The 24,691-nt window shown below is 41.5% G+C and overlaps 1 protein-coding gene across 1 annotated transcript in view; it reads left to right on the top strand.

The window, feature by feature from the left end:
- LOC145344555 (ankyrin-2-like) overlaps nucleotides 1-24,691 on the top strand; it is an 831,416-nt gene that overhangs the window by 287,966 nt on the left and 518,759 nt on the right. Inside the window, exon 3 of the mRNA XM_080191753.1 lies at nucleotides 9,252-9,344. Coding sequence (XP_080047879.1) covers nucleotides 9,252-9,344 — 93 coding nt within the window. The remainder of the gene's footprint in view (nucleotides 1-9,251; nucleotides 9,345-24,691) is intronic.

The raw sequence follows: 24,691 nt of genomic DNA, 5'->3' as shown, positions 1-24,691 counted from the left end.
TTCCTTCAGTAATTCTAAATGTCCATGTCAGTCTGTAAGAGGAAGTCGAATATGTATTGTGTTAAGCAGTCCAATCAGGAAAATGTTTCCAGCCCTTTAGCCAAACTCTGGTGAAAGATAGAGGGGAGTTGTGGAAACCTGATGCAAGCGGGTCCATGTATATTGCTGGCCCTGTAATGGAAAAGCAAAGTTGTATTAAAAAAACTGGGCTTGCCTGTAGAGTGGTGTAGACCAAAATCCATTGCTAATGTCCAGCACTGTAAAATATTTTGCTCGTGGGGCCTGTTGCATCATGGTTTGGGGCTGGTTCACTCTGTAGGTGCTGTAATTGGTATGGTTTTATTTCATTCTCTTTAGTCAATATTAAGTCATCAAGAGCCGTCCGGTGTCCTAATTGGCCAGATTGGTGAATTGTTGACTCCCTGTTGCAGTCAGCTGTTGGTGCTCTTGGCTACTTCCCCCTTTGCCTGCTTCAGAATGGTGTACTGTGTCTGCAGTTTTGGGTCTGGTCCGTCAGTCACTACCTCACCAGTCATGTGATCGCAGTTGTGTTTACGATTGGCGAATAACTTTGTGTACTTTGCCAGAATTACCTCTGCTGCCGCATCATTTGTTATCTCAATGGGTTTAATCCATAACTTGCCCATGGTACAAACTCTTTCTAAATACCTGCCTGTGGCAACTTCTGGGGCCTTATCAGCTTTGGACACCTACCAAATGCAGCAATTTGCTGGGTCGAAAGACAGATTACACCTCCACGTAAGGTCTTAGCCCAGAGTGTGTCCTGCTTCTGAGTGGAGATTCATTAGCACTGCTGGGTGGTGACGAATCATTTTTCCCAATTTAAATTCTAAAGAGTCCGCCTCTGCCCCCTCCTATAGATTCCCTGTGAAACCACCAAGGATGATCTTCCTATGGATGTGCCATGTATTATCTAAATTGTGGGATGTGTTAAGGGTAGTTTTGGATCCCCCGCATTCCATAGGAACTTGACATGGTGGCCTCCTACCTCATCTTCTATCAGAGGTCGCCCTACGCTATCCAACTTAGCGCTGAACATCCTGGCACCGTCATGCTGTAGGGTGTGTGCCCAATTCAGGATATAGGCGGCTGGAGTGTGTCATTTCCCCCATTAAATTTACCGCTGCCTTCATTGGCATTCCCTCTAGCGGCAACGGTCAGGGTCTCTGTTCTTTTCCTATGGTGCTGCTTGTTGATAGGGTGCCCTACAATCTCTAACAAAGGAGCCTGTGCAACTACGATTATAACCTTTCATCCTCTGGTGGCTGTTGCCTAGAACCTCTCTGCTGCAGGTCCCTCCCTCTCTCTGCAGTAGGGGCGTATATGGGTGGATAACTCCTGTAGGAGCCTCCCCTATTTCTGTCACTCCCTTCATTCTGCCACACAGGAATTGGGTGTTGACCTGCAGGGTTAGGGTACGCAGGATTGTGGTACGCTGTCCTTGTAACGCTATGCCTCTGGCCTTCTACTGAGCTGGTGCCACCAAGCATGCTTTGTGTTCTAACAAAGCAGGTTTGCTGGAGCTGTAAACAGCGGTTCGTTGCGAAACACTGTGGCTGTGAGCACCTAGCCAGGCAGCTCCAGGACTGTCTGGTTTTAATGGGAAGTTGATTGTCCAAAGACTTGCTGCATAAATACTGCCTGTTCCGGCTCTGCAGTTACCAAATTGCAGAGCTTGGCTAAGTTTAACCTTGGATTCCGTGTTTTGAGTTTTTAGCCATACTCATGAAAAAATATCAATATTTCTGTAACAATGCTGGAGGTCATGGGTCACTTGACCACAACATAAAGTTCATTACTTGTCATTATTTGAAGTTCAAATTCTTCTTATACAGTCCTGATGTGTGAAGCTTTGTGGTTGAAATGCAATTTAAACATTTAACTCTTACATATTGTCATAGATTTCTATTTGGAAGCCAGATTTCATTGTTTCGGGTTTAGTGATAATTGAAATAATGGAAAAATTTTATTCACTGTTGGTTCTAAAGGACCCATTGCTGCAACAATGTAAAACAATCATAAATACTCAGTATTGATAAGGGTTTGAATATGGCTTTGAAGGAAAATCTGGGGAGTAATTTTCATTTTTGACGGGCAGAAACTGCTGATATTGGATTTGTCAATACTATTCGACTTATTTTATCATTCAAATAAAAAAGGCTTTGGATGATGCTGTTTAGAATTTATATTTGGTAGATCACAACCAAGTCATAAATCTTAAGTCCCTTTCAGAGATCAGTTGTGTCCTAACCTATGTGTTCTTGCCTACAAATGGTTTTACTTCAGAACAGCTTAAGTGTCCAGCAGTGATTGAATGCACAGCCGTAATTATTCAGATTGAATCAGAATGAAAGAGAAAGTCTGTCCATCATTCATTCTGGTCTAAACTGAATAGATAAAAACAGCTGCAATTCAAATAATTAGGGTGATGCATCAATCAACAGAGCAGAATGAATACGGAGCTTACTTAGTTGATTTTCTCTTTTTATCTCTTAAAAAATACATTAATTAAATGTAAGATTTCAATTTGGTTCATTTTTTCTCACTTGGCTTCAAATATAGACCAGTTGAGTTAAAAAAAAAGAAATGCAGAGAAATTCAACCCCAGTTCAGGAAAAATCAGTGAAGCTCATTGTTGTAACCTCCATCTTGAGACATCCCAAAATGCGACAGTTGAATGTTGACAACCATGATGGATCACCAACAAATAATGGCACCTGCTCACAGTGATTAGCAAGTCAGAGTCAGCACTTTGCCAGATATCCCTGACTGTGGGTTCTTTTGATCACCTTTGTGTTTCATTGTCATGCTGGTGATATATTTCTGTTACAATGACAGATCTCTGCACACCATAGCTGAAATAAACCATTAACATGGTCAGAAGAAGCTTCTTGGCAACGCAACGTGAAATAGTACAAACTAGAAAGGAGCTGGCTTGATTGGTGGGGGTTAATTGGTTGATTTTAAAAGGGTCTTTCTGGTGATACTGCAGTTGCCTTCAGGATGCCATGTTAGGGAAGAAAATAAATTGGGTTCCTAGTCCTGATTTTTCGGCATAAGTTCTGCTAAATAAAATCTGAATGATGGCTGAGAACAGGTTAAGGCTTCCACTGCACACATAACCAATTGACACACACTGCCATCCCATGAAAAGTGGTAATCAAAAAGATCAGGAGAGTCAGAAGTTTGCGTGAGTTGCTATTTTCAGATGAGGCAGATACAGGGGAAAAATTCAAAGGGAAAAGATGGAGGAGAGAACAAAATCTTCAAAACCATCTCATTATTGTCCAGCTGCTACAAAATTCTAAAGCAACAAACCTGTGATCATCTCTGTATTATTTGGCCCATAAAGTGTCACTGGTAATTCTAGGTAAGAATGTAGTCGCAAGTGACATGAAATTAATGAGGTTAAATATTCAAACTATTCCATGAATACTTCAGCAAGTGAATAACATTAACCTTTTGTGACGATGCTTTAATTCCTCCTGGCCTGGATAGCTACATTTTGCTTTTAGACACTTCACTCCTACTTTTCCCCTTTGCAGCATCTGTGCCTCTCTTCTCATTTTGCTTGTGCAATATTAGCTACTCATTAAAAAAATAGCTTAACCTCCCTCCAAACTTAGGGGAGGGGTCAGAATGGCTTTACATATGCTGCACTGCATGTGCTCTTGGAGTTGTTAAGAAAACTGTTTAACTAAAAAGGAGCCTGTCTCTAAAAGCTTGATTTCTTTCCTTAAGATTTTATTTCCTGTTCAATTTCTACTATCTGTCTATATGTTTCATATAGATTCACGCAATCCGTTATTCACGTAATGGATTTGTGAAATGCACATTTCAGTATATTTTAAATGAATGCTGCTTGCAAAAAATTGTGAAAGTGCAGGATATTTGTGTGTTTATTTGAATTTATCGTGGAGGTGTTATCCAATTGCTTAAAATATGCTGAAAACCAATATTAATTATTGAAATTAGATGGGAACCCCCACATTAATACAATAATGTTCCTGCACTATTCACTAGGGATGAGCGTTTGAGTTTTGGCTTTGGCTTTGGCAGATACAAGTTTATCTATTCATAAAGGCCAAGTCAAAAAACGATCCTGACAGCCCAGAGCAATGTGCTATCTTCTCTTGAGAAACCAAGGAACAGAAGCATATTCCCCCATTAAACTTCCATACGTCACATACATATGCACCACTAGGCTGGCATATAAACACATGACAGGATCAACGGAGCATGTTAATGCAACTCCTACCTGCAGCAACACTCAAGACCATGTTACAATTCCAGTTGATGTTATAACTGGATGGAAGATTCCAGAAAGGAACCCTGACTCAAAAGACTAAATTTTATTTTTTGTTTCAAAAATGTGGAGGACAGATTCACAGAACCACGAATTAGTTGTAATAACAGCAAAAAAAACATGAAAAAATGGATTATAACACAATACTCCTTTACTCCCTCTTTCGCTTAATAATTACATGAAGATTAACATGGACTACAAAGTACATTTTAAACTACAATAGTCTCATTAACATACAAAGTCCCTTTTAAGTACATAGCATAACTGTGGTCAAATACATGCACTCTGCTCTGAACCCAAGTTAGTGTTCATAGCTTTCTCCCCAGAATCACTCCAGATGATTATCACACTAGTGTTTCCAAACTCCATTCCCAAATACACACTTTAAAATCTTCCCTCATGGACAGCATGGTGGCACAGTAGTTACCCACTGTGGGCTCACAGTGCCAGGGACTCGGATCCGGTCTTGGGTGACCGTATGTGTAGAGTTTGCACATTTTCCCTGTGTCTGCAAGGGTTTCCTCCCACAGTCCAAAGGTGTATATGTTAGGTGGATTAGCTACAGGGCAGAGGGGAGGGCCTGAATGGGATGCTGTTTGGAGAGTCAGTGCAGACTTGGTGGGCTGAATGCCCTCTTTCTGTACTGTGGGGATTTTGTGGCGCGAATAATGCTTTCCATTAGTGGTTTGCATTACAAAATTCAGTCCAGGTTTTCCAAAAGATGCTTTTAAACAAAGCTTCTGCTCCACTTTTAACAGCAAATCTAGTCCAGGAGTTTCAACTTCCCCTTTAGAATTTCTTTCTCTTGACTGTTGTACAAATGGTTCACAATAGCTTTAACTGTCGGTTCCCAGACTCTAGTACAATGGCATCAAACATTTCATTTATCAGTGAAGTCTGCTGTCCCACTTTGAAACTGATTACTGCAATTGTCTTATTAACTCAGAACACTTTGTTTACTTTTCCTTGAATTCATCTGATATTTTCATTTTGTTCTTTGAACTCCAGTTGCCTTAGACAATCTTTCTGTCCCAATTCCCAGGTTATCTGGATTGTAACTTATTCCTTAGGAAGCCTGCATCTTTGCAACTCTGTTGTCTGGTCCAGTTTGTTCTGGTGGAGTTGAGAGATGTTCATTGTTTTACCTTCTCAGGTTTAGAAATATTAAATTAAGCCCACCTTAAACTAAATCTTATTTCTAATGTTTACCAATACAAATATAAATCCCTTAAAGGAGAGGGTACAGGTACGGGAAAAGGTTGAGGATGTCCCAATAATAAAGGGAGTAGGGGGCATGAGAAAGGTTGGTAGCATTCCTTCAAATAGGGTCCAGATAAAGGCTGGAATAAAGACACTTTATCTGAATGCACGAAGCGTTCGGAACAAAGTGAATGAGCTGGTGGCGCAGATCAGCACAAATGGATATGATCTGGTGGCCATTACGGAAACGTGGTTGCAGGGTGACAGGGACTGGGAGCTGAGTGTCCGGGGTATCAAGTGTTTAGGAAGGATAGACGGGAGGAAAAGGGGGGAGGGGTAGCTCTGCTGATTAAGGATAGCGTCAGGGTGGTTGTAAGGGAAGATATAGGCTCCAAAGAGCAGAACGTGGAATCCTTGTGGGTGGAGATTAGGAACAGCAAGGGGAGGAAGATGCTGGTGGGCGTGGTCTATAGGCCCCCAAATAATAACTTGGAGGTGGGGCGGGTTATAAACATGCAAATAAATGATGCGTGCAGAAATGGAACAGCGATAATTATGGGGGATTTCAATCTACATATTGATTGGTTGACCCATGTCGGATGCAGTGGGCTTGAGGAAGAGTTCTTGGAATGCTGCCGGGATAGTTTCCTTGAACACTGTGTGACAGAACCGACGAGGGAGCGAGCTATCTTAGATCTGGTGTTGTGTAACGAGGCAGGTAGAATTAGGGACCTTGTTGTGAGGGATCCTCTTGGGAAGAGTGATCATTGTATGGTTGAGTTTTTGATGCAGATGGAGGATGAGAAAGTAGGGTCCCGGACCTGTGTCCTCTGTTTGAACAGAGGGGAGTACGATAGGATGAGAGAGGAATTGGCAAATGTAGGTTGGGGGTGCAGATTGGTCGGTAGGACTGCTGAGGAACAGTGGAGGATCTTTAAGGAGATCTTTTTCGGTGCTCAGCAGAAATTTATTCCAATGGTAAAGAAGGATCGCAGGAGAAGGGATAATCAGCCGTGGATAACGAAGGAGATAAAGGCGAGTATTAAATTAAAAGCTGATTCGTTTAGAGTGGCTAAAAGTAGTGGGCGAGTAGAAGATTGGGAGAGGTTTAAAAATCAACAAAGATTGACAAAGAAGATGATAAAGGAAGGAAGGATAGACTATGAAGCTAAAGTAGCACTAAATATAAAAAAGATAGTAAGAATTTTTATAAATATATAAAGAGGAGGAGGCTGGCTAGGGTGAATGTTGGACCCTTAGAGGATGAGAGGGGGGATTTAGTGGTGGGGGATGAGGAAATGGCTGAGGCCTTAAATAAGTTTTTTGCCTCGGTCTTCACGGAGGAGGACGCAAATAGTTTGCCAGGTATTAAAGATAGGAGGATGGTAGGAGTTGAGGGCCTGAATGTGATCACGGTCACTAGAGAGGTAGTGCTTGATCGACTAGTGGGACTGATGGTGGACAAGTCCCCAGGACCAGATGGAATGCATCCCAGGGTTCTGAAGGAAATGGCAGAGGTGATAGTAGATGCCTTAGTGATTATTTTCCAAACCTCGCTGGATTCCGGGGAAGTGCCGGAAGATTGGAAAACGGCTAATGTTACGCCGCTGTTTAAAAAGGGTAGCAGGCAAAAGGCAGGGAATTATAGGCCGGTTAGTTTAACGTCTGTTGTGGGAAAAATGCTTGAATCCGTCATCAAAGAAGAAATAGCAAGGCACCTTGAGAAAAATTGTTTGATAGAGCAGACGCAGCATGGATTCGTTAAGGGGAAGTCGTGTCTGACGAATTTGTTAGAATTCTATGAGGGTGTGACTAGTGCGGTAGATGGAGGGGAACCGGTGGATGTGGTGTTTCTCGATTTTCAGAAGGCGTTTGATAAGGTGCCGCACAAAAGGTTGCTTCAGAAGGTTAGGGGGCATGGAGTTGGGGGTAAGATGTTAGTGTGGATAGAATATTGGCTGTCTAATAGGAGGCAGAGGGTTGGTATCAATGGGTGCTATTCGGATTGGCGGTTGGTGACTAGTGGAGTGCCCCAGGGATCAGTGCTGGGGCCTCAGCTATTTACCATTTATATAGATGATCTGGAGGAGGGGGCTGAGTGTAGGGTGTCGAAATTTGCTGATGACACAAAGGTGAGTGGAAAAGCAAATTGTGCGGAGGGTGTGGAAAGTCTGCAGAGAGATCTAGATAGGCTAAGCGAGTGGGCGAGGACCTGGCAGATGGAGTACAATGTTAGCAAGTGTGAGGTTATCCACTTTGGCAGGAATAATAGTAGGAGGGACTACTATTTAAAGGGTGAAAAGCTGCAGCATGCTACGGTGCAGAGGGACCTGGGGGTCCTTGTGCATGAGTCGCAAAAACCCAGCCTGCAGGTGCAGCAGGTGATCAGGAAGGCAAATGGAATGCTGGCATTTATAGCAAGGGGGATTGAATATAAAAGCAGGGAGGTCTTGCTGCAACTGTACAGGGCATGGGTGAGGCCGCAGCTGGAGTACTGTGTGCAGTTTTGGTCGCCGCACTTGTGCAAGGATATTTTGGCCTTGGAGGGAGTGCAGAGGAGGTTCACTAGGCTGATACCGGAGATTACGGGGTTGAACTATGAAGAGAGGCTGAATAGGCTGGGTTTGTACTTGTTGGAATTTAGAAGGATGAGGGGGGAATCTTATAGAGACGTATAAGATAATGAAGGGGATGGATAGGGTAGTGGTAGAGAGATTCTTCCCACTCAGAGAGGACAGCAGGACTAGAGGGCACAACCTCAAGATAAGGGGGGGGGGCAGCAGTTTAGAACAGAGTTGAGGAGGAACTTCTTCACTCAAAGGGTGGTGAATCTCTGCAATTCTCTGCCCGTTGATGTGGTAGAGGCCACCTCGCTAAATATATTTAAGACATGGGTGGATAGGTTTTTGGTAGACAAGGGAATTAAGGGTTATGGGGAGAAAGCGGGAAAGTGGAACTGAGCCACTTCAGATCAGCCATGATCTTATTGAATGGCGGGGAAGGCTCGAAGGGCTAGATGGCCTACTCCTGCTTCTATTTCTTATGTTCTTATGTAAAACTATTTTTGTTTACCTAACAACTGATACCAGACAATATACTTTGATACAGAGTCTAAACAGGACTACTGAAACTAAATACGTCCCTGCCGATATCCTTCTCACTCTCCCTGCCAAACTGCCTAAGTGATTGTGGAAATTGAAATACATACTTATATATAAGATCATTATAAACCTATCGTGTGCTTGTAATCTGCCCCCCTCCTCCCTTAAGAGAAAACACCTAAAGTGCTACAATTACAGGACCATCAAGAATCGAACAGTTCTTATAAGATCTCTGAAGATTGGAGTTGTATTTACAATTAAGGAATGTGGTCTCCTGTTCTTCAACAGATTGGCCAGGAATCAAATCTTCAAAAGTCGTTTAAGTGCTATTACTTGAGCTACAACTATCAAATTCAAAGGAACAAAACCTTGAAAACTCATATCTTTTGTGAATAAATTCAAATATTAAATTTTGACTGCTTTGGGTTTTCAGTTTGGTTGAACGCTCATCCCTGTCAGTCACAGAAGGTTGCTTATCAGTGAAATGTCACTTTGCAGCAGTTTGAATTACAGGAATTGAAAGCTCCTGTTATTTGCTTGCTAACAATATAATACCACACTGCATTGCCAATGATTTCATTTCTTACACCATGACTCTTCTTTTCTTGATTCCCACATGACAGCAAGGTGGGAGTGAAATCACCCCCACTCCCCGGGAGAGGTTGTTACGTCACAGGGTAACTTTCCAGGATCAGATGGTCCCAAGTCGTCAGGAGGTAAAGGCTTAATAAGCACGTACTTGTAGTGCTGGACTTCTGTCATAAGCTCGAAAGGAATCTTGAGATCTGAATTACAAGAAGTCATGCTTTACCTGCCCATGTAAAAGTCACACCAGCATTATTAACCGGCTTTTCCCCAGCAATAACAAATTGGCCAATTTTTTTGTGAAATGAGTGCTTTTTGTGGCTTGAAATCCTTGCAAAACTGTCATTTGCATGCAATTAACCCTATCTCTAATTGCATTTCAGCAAAACCAATTGTTCTATGAAATATCTTGGTGATATTAAGTAATCTTGCAATAAAGTTGAAATTGTGATAAATTGTTGGAAAAATCCATGTTAGTGAGTTAACAACTCCCGCATATAAAATTCTCTTCCAAAACTGGTATGCAAACAAATATTATTGTATTATAAAATTGAAACTGTCTTGCATTGAAGAGATGTTTTTATGGAATACATTATTTTGTTGAAGAAAATGAAAAAAAAATACATCGGGATGGTTCTAATTTCCCAAAATGTGCTTTTCAGAAATCGTCTACAAAAATGGAGTTAATAATGAGCTGTCTGGCTTTCCATTACAGGTATCACTATGTTTTTGAGACTATGCGCAGGAGTCTGAGTCTACAAATTACAGGATGTTCCCAGCATGATTCTGGAGCTATTCCCACAGGAAGGGTAGCCAGAAAATAGGGTGCATCCAGGAATCTCTGGCTTTCTTCCTACTTCTTGACTTTCCATATTTTTGTGAGCACACCTCCCTCATTAGGTGAGGAACATGTTGGGTCGATGTCTCCCCAGGCCACTCGGAGATTCCCATAATTCGTGTTCCAGTGGAACTGATGTTTGCTGAGAGCAGAGTTTAAGTTCTGGCTCGGTCAACATTAATATAATTACTGTCAAGTGACAAGATGTTGTTCCAAAATCCAAAATCCTGCTACTAAGGGCACAGGCACCTCACCCTCACCAAATCGTTCTTTAAATATCCTCATCCTCAGGAGTCGGGCTGGGGTAACCTTAGGACAGAAATTCCATCATATCAATAACTCAACAGTACAACGGAATTTTTGGCGTACAGTTGTTCGTCACTTTCCTTCAATGTTCTGTCTCCGTGAGGGGAATTTTAAACCTCATGGGTTTCGGTCAGGTGGAAAACGAAGTGTTAGATATCTGAGATCTACCTCTGACCCACCTCCTTTTATTAATGTTCTTCCATGGGCTGTGGGCATTGTTGGCAAGACCAGCACTTATTGCCCGTTCCCAATTGCCCTTGAACTGAGTGGCTGGTTATTTAAAAAAAAAATCCAGATTTATTTCAGAGGGCAGTTAAAAGTCAACCACGCTACTGTGGATCTGGATTCACTTGTTAAGCCAGACCAGGTAGGGATAACAGATTTTTTTTCTTTTGTCTTTCACAGAATTTGAGCATCACTAATAAATCCAGCATTTCTTTCCCATCTGTCATTGCCCAAAAACTGTTTGGTTTGCTAGGCCATGTCAGAGGGCAGTCAAGAGTCAAACATGTCGTTGTGGCTCTGGACTTGCATATAGGCTAGACAGGGTAAGGATAGCAGATTTCTTTCTCCAAAGGACATTAGTGAATTAGATAAGTTTTCATGACAATCACCAATGATTTCACGGTTACCATTACTGAAATTAGCTTTCTTTAAAAAAAAAATCCAGATTTATTTATTGAATTTAAATCTCATTAGCTGCCAGAGTGGGATTTGAATCAGGTTCTCAGGGCATTAGCCTTTGGATTACTGGCCCAGTGACATTACTACTATGCCACCGCTTCCCCAAAAGGATATTAGTGAACAGGATTTTCTTAAGATAATAAATAATAGTTTTGCGGTTAACATTACTGAGACTAGCTTTCAATTTATTAACTGAGTGTAAATTCCTGCAGCTGCCGTGGTGGGATTTTGAACCAGTGCTCCCAGAAGTTCAACCTGGACTTTTGGAATTACAAGTGCCATGACATTATGACTTTCAGTTCTAAAGTCAACAACATTGCTGTGGATCTGGAGTTTGATGGAGGTGAAATAATCATTTAAATATTAGAATGAGGCGACTTGCCTCAGAATTTAGCCAAGGTTTGGGAAACCCAGCGGAAAAAAGGAAATGAGGACTGTTGATTCCAGGAGATAACTGTTTTCTCATTGAACTGCTGGAATCAATTTGTTTGTTACATTCATCTTCTGTGATCAGACTTCCTCCTACCACCAGCAGCACCACCACCCCCCTCCACCTCCCTCCTCCCCCGGCCTTTTCTGACCTCCTTGTTTTTCTGGTCTTTCCCTGATCTTTGCTCTGACCCTGGCCTGTGATCAGTTCTAACTTCCAATCTTTCAATCACGCTCTCCCACTTTGCTCTCTGCAGCCTTGTGCTTGAACCAGCCAGCCTCTTGATCTAGCTGATTGAAGTTGTGAAATGGAAATAAAAAGTTAAACAGATCCTGCAATTAAATTTGATCGAAAGTGGAAGTAAGTTCAAAGGTGCCCCTAACTCTGCTGTTATCTTCCTCCTTAGACCTGGGATAAGACAGAGGCCTCTTTCTCATTGTACAATCTTAACCTGGCTGTGTTTTTAAAACCATATTTGATAAGATTTTTAGATTCAGTGGAATTTAATTTTGGCATCGGCTGGGTGGTGATTTTGAGATTAAAGCTTACTTACCTAACGCAGTGCCAGCAATATCTGGTATTATGACAAGATCAAAAGTTAATCAAAGTTTGGAGCCATCAAATTTCTGGTTTAATCACATGCCTGGAAATTTCCCAATTTACACTACCTGCCTTGGGAGTAAAGATCCAGCATAGCATTCTAGCAGTCTGTGATAAATGTCTAACGACCCTTATCTCTGGATGTGCCAACTGCATTATTACTCATAGAATCCTACAGTGCAGAAGGAGACCATTCAGCCCATCAAGTCTGCACCAACCACAATCCCCACCCAATCTCTATTCCTGCAATCTCCCACATTTACTCTGCTAATCGTCCTGACACTAGGGATAATTTGGCATGACCAATCAACCTAATCCACATATCTTTGGACTGTGGGAGGAAACCAGAGCACCCAGAGGAAACCCACACAGACACAAGGAGAATGTGCAAACTCCACACAGACAGTGATCTGAGGCTGGAATTGAACCTGGGTCCCTGGCGCTGTGAGGCAACAGTGCTAATCACTGTGCTACTGTGCTGTCCTCATGATCAGCTTGTGTCCTGTCTCAAGACAGGGTCATATAAACTCCGGTGTAGGATTAGCACAGTGATGGGCAGCACACTGACACAGTGGTTAGTGCTGCTGCCTTACAGCACCAGGGACCCAGGCTCCATTCCTAGCTTGGGTCACTGTCTATGCAGTCTGCACGTTCTCCCTGTGTCTGCATATGTTTCCTCTGCATGCTCCAGTTTCCTCCCATAGATTGAAAGACATGCTGGTTAGGTGCATTGGGCATGCAAAATTCTCCCTCTGTGTACCTGAACAGGTGCCAGAGTGTGGCAATTAGGGGATTTTCACAGTCACTTTATTGCAGTGTTAATGTAAACCTGCTTATGACACTACGATTAAATAAACTTTAATAATAAATACTCGCAGGACAAATGATAAATCTCAGTTAGCAGCTCCTTCCTGCTATGTTTTATTTCAGAAAATGTATTTGTTTTATTTATTAGTCACAAGTAGGCTTACAATAACAGTGCAGTGAAGTTACTATGAAAATCCCCTAGGTTATCCCCGAGAATAGATAATGGCCCAGATTCTTTGGCACCTGGATTGTTGGAGATCAGACATATGACCAGGATGTATATCAGGACCCCACAGAAGTTCCGATGCGCTGACTTCTGTAGGAATATACTAGGAAGTTTCAATGTTTGATGGGAAATTTCCTTGGTCCTTAAGTTAGAGTCACAGACTTCAGACATTTTTGACATACTCATCTGGACAGTTATCCAGGAAATTTTAGATAGAATAGTCCTACTTGAACACCTGGGTAAGTTCAGAACCAAGCCCCAGTGACTGTCACTGAACTTCCCAACCCACTGAATCCACCCTATCCGAATCTGACACGACTGCCAACGATGGAATCATCCACCTGCCACCTTGCCACCCTACTCACTTACCCTCTTGCCTCACCCACCAACCAACTTAACTCACACCCATCCACTCTACTAGCTTGCCCTTTTGTAAGTCAGGTCTTCAATAATTCAGAGACTGGAAGAACTGTGCCATAAATTCTTTGATAATAATGAGCATTCTTGAGGTACAACTATCAACATTTTTCTCTTGCAACAATTCAAAACATATCTGTCAATTAATGTTTGGATCCACTAATAGAGCATTTGGCACCTAGACTAGTTTATTTTTTCACACAATGGTCCAAATTTTCCACAAAGTAACAGTCACCATTGAATTGCTGCTCCATTCCTACTTTTCTGCACGATGTCTCTACTCCAGATTTCTGATCTGGTCCTCAGAGGACACTGGACATGCAAACTTACCTTATGGCCAGCTGGTGCTGTAAAGATCCTGTCCCCATCCCTCCAGCACTATGATGAAGCTCATTGTGGGACGGTACACCCCATATGTATAAAGGAGCTGACCTCTGAGGCATACGATCCAAATGCATTTTGTGATTCATTGAAAATCCCAATGCACTAGCCACCATGATAATTTTATAAGCAATTTGAACTTCTGATGGGCAAATTGCCTGCTCCCCAGAACTCTCTGCACAAGACTTCAACTCCCAGAGTCAGAGACTTTCGACAGTTCCGACTACTTGCCTGTATAGTTACCTAGGAAATGACAGAAAAATCCAAATCTAACTCCTAGATAACTACACCACTGATTCCCAGACTCCCTCCTGACTTCACTCTGACCAGACTTAACCATTCTCCAAACCACTTATCTATATACCCATCCACCCACTTCACTTACTTGTTACCCTACCAGCTGCAACCCTGTCTGCCACCCTACCCTCTATATCCGTCCACCTGCCATCCAACTCACTCTACCATACACACCTGCCATCCTATCCACCTCCCAACTCTACCCACTTAGCCATTTTCCTCACCCTTCTATCTGCTTACCTCACCCGCAATAACCACTTGCTTAATTACCTACAATCCTAACCCTTTTACTCATTCATCCATTCCCCCAATCACTAGCACTCACCCATTAACTAACAATTACACTGGACATTTAATTTGCTAGGTGGCAGATCGTGCCATAAAAAGTGACCATGTACAGTTTTTCCTCTGACGCTGCAGCCTTCTGATGGAAATCTTAAATGGAAACTACGCTCCAAAGAAACTGGGCTCAGAAGACCGGTCAGAAATGTAGAGCAGTGTTGGAACAGGCACAAATAGGAGCTGAATTGCACCCCAATGATGATTGCTGCACCAAGGAAGATTGGGGTTATATTTCCCATTCACGCCAATTCTGTTACAATTTCAGAAAGTCAGGAAAGAATTCTTACTATCTCCTTAGATAAACCTGACAGCTTTACGTAAAATCATAATCAAAATCTGCATGGCAGTCCTTTTGGTTTTTTTTTGTTATAGGTATTCTCCTGTTTGTAGACTACGGAAATGACTCGAACCTCAGCATGCTAGAATTAGTAACTTTTTCCTCTTTCCATGAGAGACAACTTATTTGGGCTCTACTTCATGAATTTTAGCTCATGAGTTTATGATACAAGATCTTATATCAAAAATGATCCAAAGATGTGCAGGTTAGGTTGATTGGCTAAATTGCCCCTGAATGTCAGGGGGACTAGCTAGGTAAATACATAGGATTATGGGGATAGGGTCTGGGTGGGATTGTCATTGATACAGGTGTGATGGGCCAAACGGTCTCATTCTGCACTGTAGGGATTCATGATTCTGTGATGCACTTGAACCACTGCTGGATAACAATGACAACAGTGGCATAATCTTCCCCCTGGGAACAGTTGGTGAACTAATTTTCCTCTAACCTTCTACTAGTACTTATAGATTTTTTATATTAGGACAGGAGTTCATCCTCATCCCTGTCTCTATCAAATGTGATTCCAAAATAAACCAATTTAAAAATGACACTCAACTAGTGGGTATGGTACACACATAATGAATCAGGAAACAAAAAACATGCAATATTATGAGAATAGCTTAAAAACATTTTAGTTTGCTTCTAAATGGCCAGATGTACATCTTCTGAAGCATTGGCTTTAAGACAGAACCAACATATGCTGATGAGACTGTTATTTGAAGAACAAGGATTGTCAAGTAACACTTGTGAGTATTTTTCCCTTTTTAAAATATGTTAAATGTGTCACTTGTAATAGAATGCAGTGTAAAGATTTGTTTGTACTTAGCAGATGCTAAATTTGTCGTGCAAATACAAAGATAAGGCCTAACCAGACTCCAGAGCCTGCTCTGCATGGCCAGACTTATTTCTTAGTGTTGATCCATTCCATCTTTAGAGATTGATTTATCCTATGGTGGCCTCCATATTGGAAGTGAACATTAATGGGTACAGATGTACTTCATCTACCTTACTGAAATCTGGCATAATCTTGTCACCTCTATCAAATTGACAAGAAAGAAGGCATTGTTTTATTAACAAGAAGTTTTGCTCCTATAATGAGAGTTTTGGTTGCAGAGTCCTTTAATTGTGCTGTATTAGACAGTGGCTGCTTGTCTACCATGTGTAGAATTGACTGGTTAAAATGTTACCTGGACTCTTTAAATGCTGAAAATCAGAACAGGGTTAAAGAATTTGAAAGTTCCACAAGTTTCAGGTTTAGGGATGATAATACCCTGAAGTCACTAAAATGAATATTGCCAGAATGAATCATTTCAATAGCATAGATGTCATGTCAAGTGAGATACCTTTGCTTCTGAGTAGACCATCAATGAAGAAAGCACTGTTTGAGCCTCTCAGTTACTATAGAGTAAAGGACACATGAGTTCTGCTTCTTCATAACATACCTTTATTTCTTAGCCCCCAACTCCACACACAATTCTCCACCAACAGATAGTGCCACCTATGGCCCCTTCATATATCAGTCATTTCTGTTGAATAACTGACATCAAATTAAGACTTAACTGGGAAGTCTATTAACCCATTCCTAATAAAATTCCATCTTAACCTTGTCATTAAAGTCCTTCAACCATTCGCACAAATGTCCTCTGCACCCTTGCAAGGAGCCTCACATCCTTTCTAAAGTGTGGTCATCAGAACTGGACACAATATTCCAGTTGCGGTCAGACTAGAGATTTATGAAGATTCAGCCTAACTTCCCTGTTTTTGTATTTTGATATTTCTATTTATGAAATAAAAGATCTTATATCCTTTGCTCACCACCCTTTCTGAATGTTCTGCCATCTTCAAAGATTTATGCACCCGAACCCTCAGGACCCTTTGTCCCTGCAGGCTGTGAACTGTGCCATTCAGTCTATAATGTCTCTTCTTGTCCCTTCTGCAAAATGCATCACCTTACACCTCTTATATTAAATTTGATCATACTCATTCTGCTAATGTATCTATATTCTGTAACAGTCAATTTATATCATCCTTACTATTTGCTACTCCAAATATGTTATCATCAGCAAATTTTGAAATTTTACTGTGTATTCCATGATTTGATTCATATATCAACTCATCCAAAAATGAACAATGAACACTGGAAAAGACTACTATCATCCTCCAGTCTGAAAAGAACTATTTAATAGGACTCATTGTTTTCTGTCCTTAAGCCAAAGTGACATTCCCCTTCCCATTCAAAGAGCCCCAATTTTGTTAACCAGACCTTTAGATAGTACTTTGTCAAATGCTTTCTTAAAAATCATATTGACAACATCCATTGCTTTCCCTTCATCAAAAAATTCAATTTGATTGACCGAGCATTATCTGACTTTTATAAATCTATGCTGGTTATCCTTGATTAACTTAAACCTCTCCAAGCCCCTTTTAATTTTTCCCTGATTATTGTTTCTAAAAGCTTACTTGCCACTGATATTAAACTAACTTGCCCGTAGTTTCTAAGAATGTCCTTTTTTCCTTTCTTGAATAAGGATGTCACATTTGCCACTTGACCCAACCTTCAAAATGGGATTGGGTAGCAAATCATCTCTAATAGAACTCAGTCCACCTCTTAATGACTTTAATCAGGCCATTGAAGTTGGCTAATTGGAATACAAACTTCATGGGTGCCCAGGGCATACTAGCCTGAAAATGTCTGATCTTGGAAGCTAAGCAGATTTAGGACTGGTAAATACTTGGATGGGAGACCACCTGGGAATACCAGGTGTAGTAGGCTACAGGAAACTTTATCCCTGATTAATAGGCTAATTGATGGGCCAATCAGGGAGACTTTACTTTGTATACAACTGGAAGTGGCAGATGAACTGACATTCCCAAAGGTAGACTCAAAGGCATTTGGTTCTCTGATCTTTTGACATTGTTGGAATGAGATAGGAGAAATCATTGGTTGGTTTTCTGAATGAACAGCCAGTACGGGGACTGATCAATATTTTTAAAACTCTACCCACCAAGCTGTCAGTGTTATTATGCACCATATTCCACCTAAAGCACCATAACCAGCTGACCTAACAAGCCAATAAAAAATTCTTAAAGAGATAGATTAGTCAAGAAGGTCTATAGGTAACCATGAAAGGCATAAGGGAATCTATTTCAAAATATACTTTTCCTGATTGAAATTTACATTACTGCACTTTGATTTATTCTGATTATTTTACCACTTCAAATTATTTTGGTCCTTTCTATGTATGTTTTTGAGAAGATCTTGAATTATATTGAACCAGCTGAGTTCAATTTGGGACAGCAGTAGAAATTTAATTGAGTTGACCTCACATTTCCCAACGTTGAATTCTATATGCCATAATTTTGCCTACACAATCTATTTGCAATGTTTTCATTGCTGGCCACATTACCTACTCTTATCTAACTTGCTGGCATCAGCAAACTTGCTGTGGCTTTGTATTCCTTCTTCAGGAAGAAGAAAATCAAGGAAATCAGCTTGGAGGGAAATTTGCACAGTTGATCTACAGGGAAACATATCTTATTTTTTTAACATTCCTTCATCTATCTGATATTTCGTGTTTAAACCCCCCAGAAGGTCTTACTGTTTTGATCGGGATAGAAATAATAAAAAAACAAAAAAAATTGTAATCTAAACCTTTGAATGCAGTTCACTTGGAAACTGGAACAAACCTATCAGAACAGTTTTATGAACATGGTTTAATGTACCTGGCAACTCGTGATTTTTGTTCTGTTTCAAATTCATGCATTGAGCTGTAAGAGGTGCTGAAGATTACTTAGATAATACTGAATAGCCAATTGCCAAATTGTATTGCTTTCCAACCCATAGAAATACAACCTAATGCTTCTTCCTCACTCACCAATTTTCCCCTGAATGCTAAGTGATTTATGTTGTTCTACACTACATAGTATCTCAACCATTTTCCCATTGTTTAGGTGGATAGGCAGCATTGGCAAACAATTCCACTGAATAGATAGGATCCCAACTGTATCGCATTCTGTTAGTTCATTCACACATCTGCACTTTCCATGAAGCATTACTGCATAGCCACTGTCAGTGTGATCCCTGGTTGATTTTTCTTTCTTTCCCTTTCAAGCATACAAAAGCTGCAATCAAGGGCTCACTTTTCTGAGGGGTGTGGAGATTGGGTTCATTTTGGCACGTCCCAAGTTTTTTGGGTGGGAAGTGATCAGGAGCCCTAGGGAGAGGGATGAGACAGGAGTGAGGAGGAGGTTTTTGGAGGCCAGGCTCAGGTAATGAGTTCCCATTGGGCAGGCCACGGCCTGTTATCAGGCGAACTCAACAAGCCCTACAGGTTGATTAATCAGTGATTCCTAAGGACCTCATGGGGATTATCACGGTTATTATTCAACCTCCAAAAGTGTATAAATGGACACAGTAAAACAGTTGTTGTGGGGACTTGGGAGTTTGTATCTCTGCTAAGTTGAATGTACAATAAACTTGGAAAAGGTAAAAAGTATTATTCCTCCAACACAAACTAACAGTTAATATTAACAATGTAGACTGAAGAGGTCACCCAGTCTGTGTTTGGACTCCCCAGTGTAGACCATATTGAGGGTGTGAATACAAAGCAAAATAAGTACACAAAATTCTCTGTTCCCTTAAGGAGTGTTTGGTGCCTTGAATAGTGAATAGATGGAAGGTAAAAGAGAGGGTTCTGCACCTTTTGTCCTTGAATGGAAAAGTGCTATGAGAAGAGGGGGGCTTTTTTTTTGGGAGTGATTAAGTAATAGGTCAGGGTGTCATGTGTCATGAAGGGAGCAGTCTTTTTTCAGTGCTAAAAAAAGGAAAGGAGGGGAAATGTGTTGGCATCATGCTGGAAGTGGAGACATGGCAGAGGATTGATTGCATATGAAGGCTGGTGTAGTGGAAGGTGGAAGGCGTGGAACTCTCCCTCAATTATAGCAGACAGAAAGGGAAGAGAGCTGAAGTGCAGGAAATGGACAGACACAGTGGAGGGCCTTGTCGACCACAGTAACAGTTGGGGAAGGGGGCTAGTATGGATCCTTGGTTGGGAGAAAAGGAAGACTTCAGAAGTACTAATATAGATGGTGGCTTTGTCAAAGCAGAGGCAACTAAAATGGTGAAACTGAGCTGGAGGATAGAGGAGTGTTATTATAGTGAAAGAAGTGTAAGGAAATGTCATCAAGATAGCTGTGAGCCAATGGGCTTATAGTGAATATTTGTTGATAGCTTATTTTCAGAAAGGCAGACAGAGAAGGCAAGGAAGGAAAGGAAAGAGTTCGAAATGGACCATGCGTAAGTAAGAAAAGAGTAGAAATTTGATGAAAAGTTAATGATTTTTTTCACTTTAGACAAGAACAAAAATGACACTGATATGTCATTGATGTATTGGAGAAGGATGGAAGGGAGGGGGGCTGAGCAGAACTGGAACAAAGAATGATGCACATATCCCACAAAAAGGCAGGTACCTTTTATAGGGATGAATTAAGTGCAATTAATGGAGAAGTGTTCAATGTATGAATAAATGCAGGCAGGCAGAGAAGGATGGTGTTAGATGGAGATTAGTTGGACCTCCATTCAATTAAGACGTGGAGATCCTTCAAACTATTCTGATGGGGGAATGAAGATGTAGAGAGATTGGACATGTATGGTGAAGAAGTGTTAGCTAGGGCCAGGAAATTGGAAACTGTTAAAGTGACAAGGGCATTGGGAGATTCACGATATAGGTGAAGAGACTGGACACGAAGAGAAAAAATAATTGAGATAGGAAGAAATATCAGTTTCTTGGGACAGGATGAGAAAAATGGACTGGATTTTACCAGCCTCTCAGAATTGACAGAGAGCTTCCATGGCTCACAGAGTGGTCCCCAGCAGCAATATTCTCACCATTCAGTTAACTCCCTCCAGCCTGCCTCACTTGAGGGTGCTGGGACCTGCTTCAATTGCCCCAGAAACCTCATACCTCAGTTGTCCTCTTAGCTAGGTGCAGTCCTAGTGGCAACCCCTTTTGCCAGTGGTGCTGCTGAGCTGCTAGCCCTCTGTATGGCCAACAGCCATGGCATGCAGGGCCTCTGGCCTAAAGGTACAGATGCCCAACAGATTCCTGTCCTTTAAAGAGTGCTCTGAAGACAGTTAATTAGTTTCTGCACAGCTGATAAATTAGGCCAGATATCCTGCTAACCGCTCAGGTGCAGTTGCTGCTGGCTTTCTGACCCATAACTGGTACTGTCACACCCACAAAGTTCTGTTTACAGATCTGGGGAAGATGGCAAAGTGGTTAGCACTGCTGCCTCATAGTGTAAGGGACCCAGGTTTAATTCTAGTGTTGGGTGACTGTCTGTCTTGTTATAATGCAAGTCAAAAGCTCTAAGGTGTTTTATGAAGTCAGTCTAGGTCATAGATATTGCACTTTGAATTTGGCATGGGTAAGCATAAGATGTTTCACTCCAGATATGACTCAAATGACCCACTAGGGAGCTTTTGTCAAAGTTTCTTTAAGAATATAGTTAACAAATAATTAGAAAAATCAGCAATAACTTTTACCAACTACAAAAACATAACTATAACATTAGATAAATCTTAACAGCTAAGAATATTGTTCCAAACTAAACAAATCCCACAAATAAACACTCCATTCTAGGCTTAGCACAGAAAGCAAGTATGCTCACATAATGTTGGAGTTTGCAGCTTTGCAACACCTACTGTGAATTAGTCCTTTGGGTATAGAATTGAAACACTGAGGCTTTCCGATCCTGGAACTTTCAGCATACTTCGGGACAGAGACATTACTTGCCTCTAGCTTCTAACAAGCCAGCCACCAACTGCAGAATTTCCAATACCAGGGAGAGAGACAAGGACACTGCCTTCAGCCTGCAGTCTAAACAACCTCTGCCAAAATGAAAGTAAAGACCTTTGGATTTCTCCTGGAGGAAGAAAAACTATTCAAAGGCACGTGACCCGCCAATCAGTTGCAAATCAACTATTCCCAAAAGGGTCATAAAACTCCAGGACAGGGCATTAGGCTCAGATTAAAATTAACAAGATGCCAATTATATTCCTTCAGCAACAATTCGATACCTGCTCACAGTTTGGTGCCAAAATCAAAAAGACCAGACCTGCTTTAAAAAATACAGTGAACACAAATAAAATACATTTCTTAAAGGCACAGTAGTAGCACAGTGTGGAGTTTGCATGATCTCCCTGTGTCTGTGTGGGTTTCCTCCAGGTGCTCCATTTCCTCCCACAGTCCAACTGCAATGTGCCGGTGAGGTAGATTGGCCATGCTAAATTGCCCCTTGGTGTCGGGGCAATTGTTGGAGTGGATGTGTGGAGTTGCGGGGATGGGGTGATGTTGTTGTGGCCTCAATGGGCCGACTGGCACGGTAAGGATTCTGTGATTCTATAAAGAGGTAAAAACATCCTGACTGGGTTTGGGTCTATGAGGTTGGATGCTGTGGTTTTCATGAGGAACAAAACATCAGCTTTCAGTTAGGCACTTCACAGCTTTTCAGATTCAACACTGAATTTTACAGTTTTAGATTGCAAATTGCTCCCATTTTGTTTATTTTTTTGTTACATGTTTGGTTTTAGTCTTATTTTACCATCGCTTTTGATTCAGGTGGCCTGTGTTCGACATTCTGCCATTCGCATCTCCCCGGTGACTTGCCTGGGTTTGCAAAACCTCATTCGCTGTACTGTCTGGAGACAATACACATCTCTTTAACCTGTGATCAGTGCTCACTGTTAGCCACTTTAAGACTTGAACAGCAGGTTAGGTGTAAAGATTCACATTCTAATCTGTAATCTGTAAACTGTCTGTGCTTTATATGTTCTGTCTGAGGCCAGAACTCTCCATTCACCTGATGAAGGGGCTAACCCGAAAGCTAGTGAATTTACTATCAAATAAATCAGTTGGAGTGAAACCTGGTGTTGTCAGACTTTTTACTGTATTCGCATCTCCTTCAGACATATCTTTTGTTTCTTTACTTCTCCCATAACCACTTCCTTTGACCCTGCATCACCATTCTTTTTCCTGTCATCCGCATCCATCACAGACCGTTATATTATTTTTCCACTCTCCCCACCTTCACTTCCTTGAAACATTCAACACCATTTCTCTCTCCATAGACACTGCCAGATCTACTTCCAACATTTTTTGGTTTCTTTTTCAGATGTTCAGGATCCACTGTGATTTTCTTTTGTCATGTATGATACCGGTGAGGAGTGTCAACTGAGAATGACACAGGAGTTTGATCCCACCTGCCCAAGAGATGCAGAGTGGTCACTGGAGAGTTTCAGGACTGGGAACTTATCACTCTTCCTAACTGCTGGAATATTATGCCTAATCGTAACACAACCAGAAATGTCCCAGCTGGGATGGTTCCAGATAAAAATGCAACAATACTAAATCACAAATTTTGACAATGTCAGTTCAGCTGTCTGCTGATACAAAGAATCTCGAGAGAGTGCAGAAGGAGGCCAATTGGCCCATCGAGTCTGCACTGACTCTCTGACAGAGCATCTTGCTCAGACCCTATGCTTGTAACCCCACATATTTACCCTGCCAATCATCCTGACTGACATGTCTTGGGACACTAAGGAACAATTTAGCTTGGTCAATTCACCGAACCTGCGCATCTTTGGACTGTGGAAGGAAACCAGTGCACCCAGAGCAAATGCACTCAGACATGGGAAGAATGTGCAAACTCTCCACAGTCACCCAAAGCTCGGATTGAACCTGAGTCCCTGGCATTGTGAGACAGCAGTGCTAACCATTGTGCCACCATGCCATCCCAAGTGTTTGTCCATGGATCTGGCACCCCATTGGCTTTCAATATTCCAGTGGTTGCAGATGATATATTGAAAAACTTAAATCCAGTGTTTCTACAATTCTTTCATAAAATCCCTACAGTGCAGAAGGGGACCATTCAGCCCATAGAATCTGCACTGATTCTCCGACAGATAATCTTACCTAGGCCCACCCCCACCCTATCCCTGTAACACCACATGTGGTCAATCCACCTAACCTCTGCATTTTTGGAGTGCGAGAGCAAACCGGAGCGCCCAGAGGAAACCCACACAGACATGGGAAGAACAGACACCCATGGCCCGAATTGAACCCTGGCAGGTCCCTGGCACTGTGAAGCAGCAGTACTATCCACTGTGCCACCTCTCAATCAACATTACACAGAAGCTCCAGAAAAACTATTTATTATCTTTATTTCACATGTCGTAAAAAACGGATTCTGTAAGGTTCAGTCCTTTGCTATACATGGTGGATATTTAAAAGACTGAAAGCTATGTGTATCATAACACTGACATGAACTTATATCATTTATTATTTTCTACTCTACATCATCATTTATTTCTTCAATAGGGCCCTGTACGTATCTATCTTAGTGCAATGTATATACTGCAATAACAAGGATTCCCTTACAGTGCACCACTATTGGATTGATCAGGCTTGTGAGTAAGCACAGAAAGATTTGTTACATACTTTTATCAAAAAGAGGCAGAGACTGGTCTTTCAAGTCATCAGCATCAAGTAATGCATTGCACATGTGCTACAAGAATCCCAGCTGTTCATCATTCTGGCTCATTTTTTCCTCTGATAATCGATGAGTCCTCCATTCATTTTTATGAGAAATTAATTGACGGGAGAGACTTCATTGAAGAGAATACACCCCACCCTAAAGTCTTTCTTTAAAACATTGAATAACATTATCTGGAGTATTTTTTTGGAAAAGAAATAGTGAAGAAAGATGAATGCTCTTCCAAGAAGTTGCATTTGTAGGATCAATCTCTGTAAACGA

This window comes from Carcharhinus amblyrhynchos, chromosome 1 (assembly GCF_965287045.1).
Source record: "Carcharhinus amblyrhynchos chromosome 1, sCarAmb.v2.hapA, whole genome shotgun sequence".
NCBI lineage: Eukaryota > Metazoa > Chordata > Chondrichthyes > Carcharhiniformes > Carcharhinidae > Carcharhinus > Carcharhinus amblyrhynchos.
The sequence above is the reverse complement of the archived record's forward strand: the minus strand, read 5'-3'. Positions and strand labels throughout refer to the sequence as shown.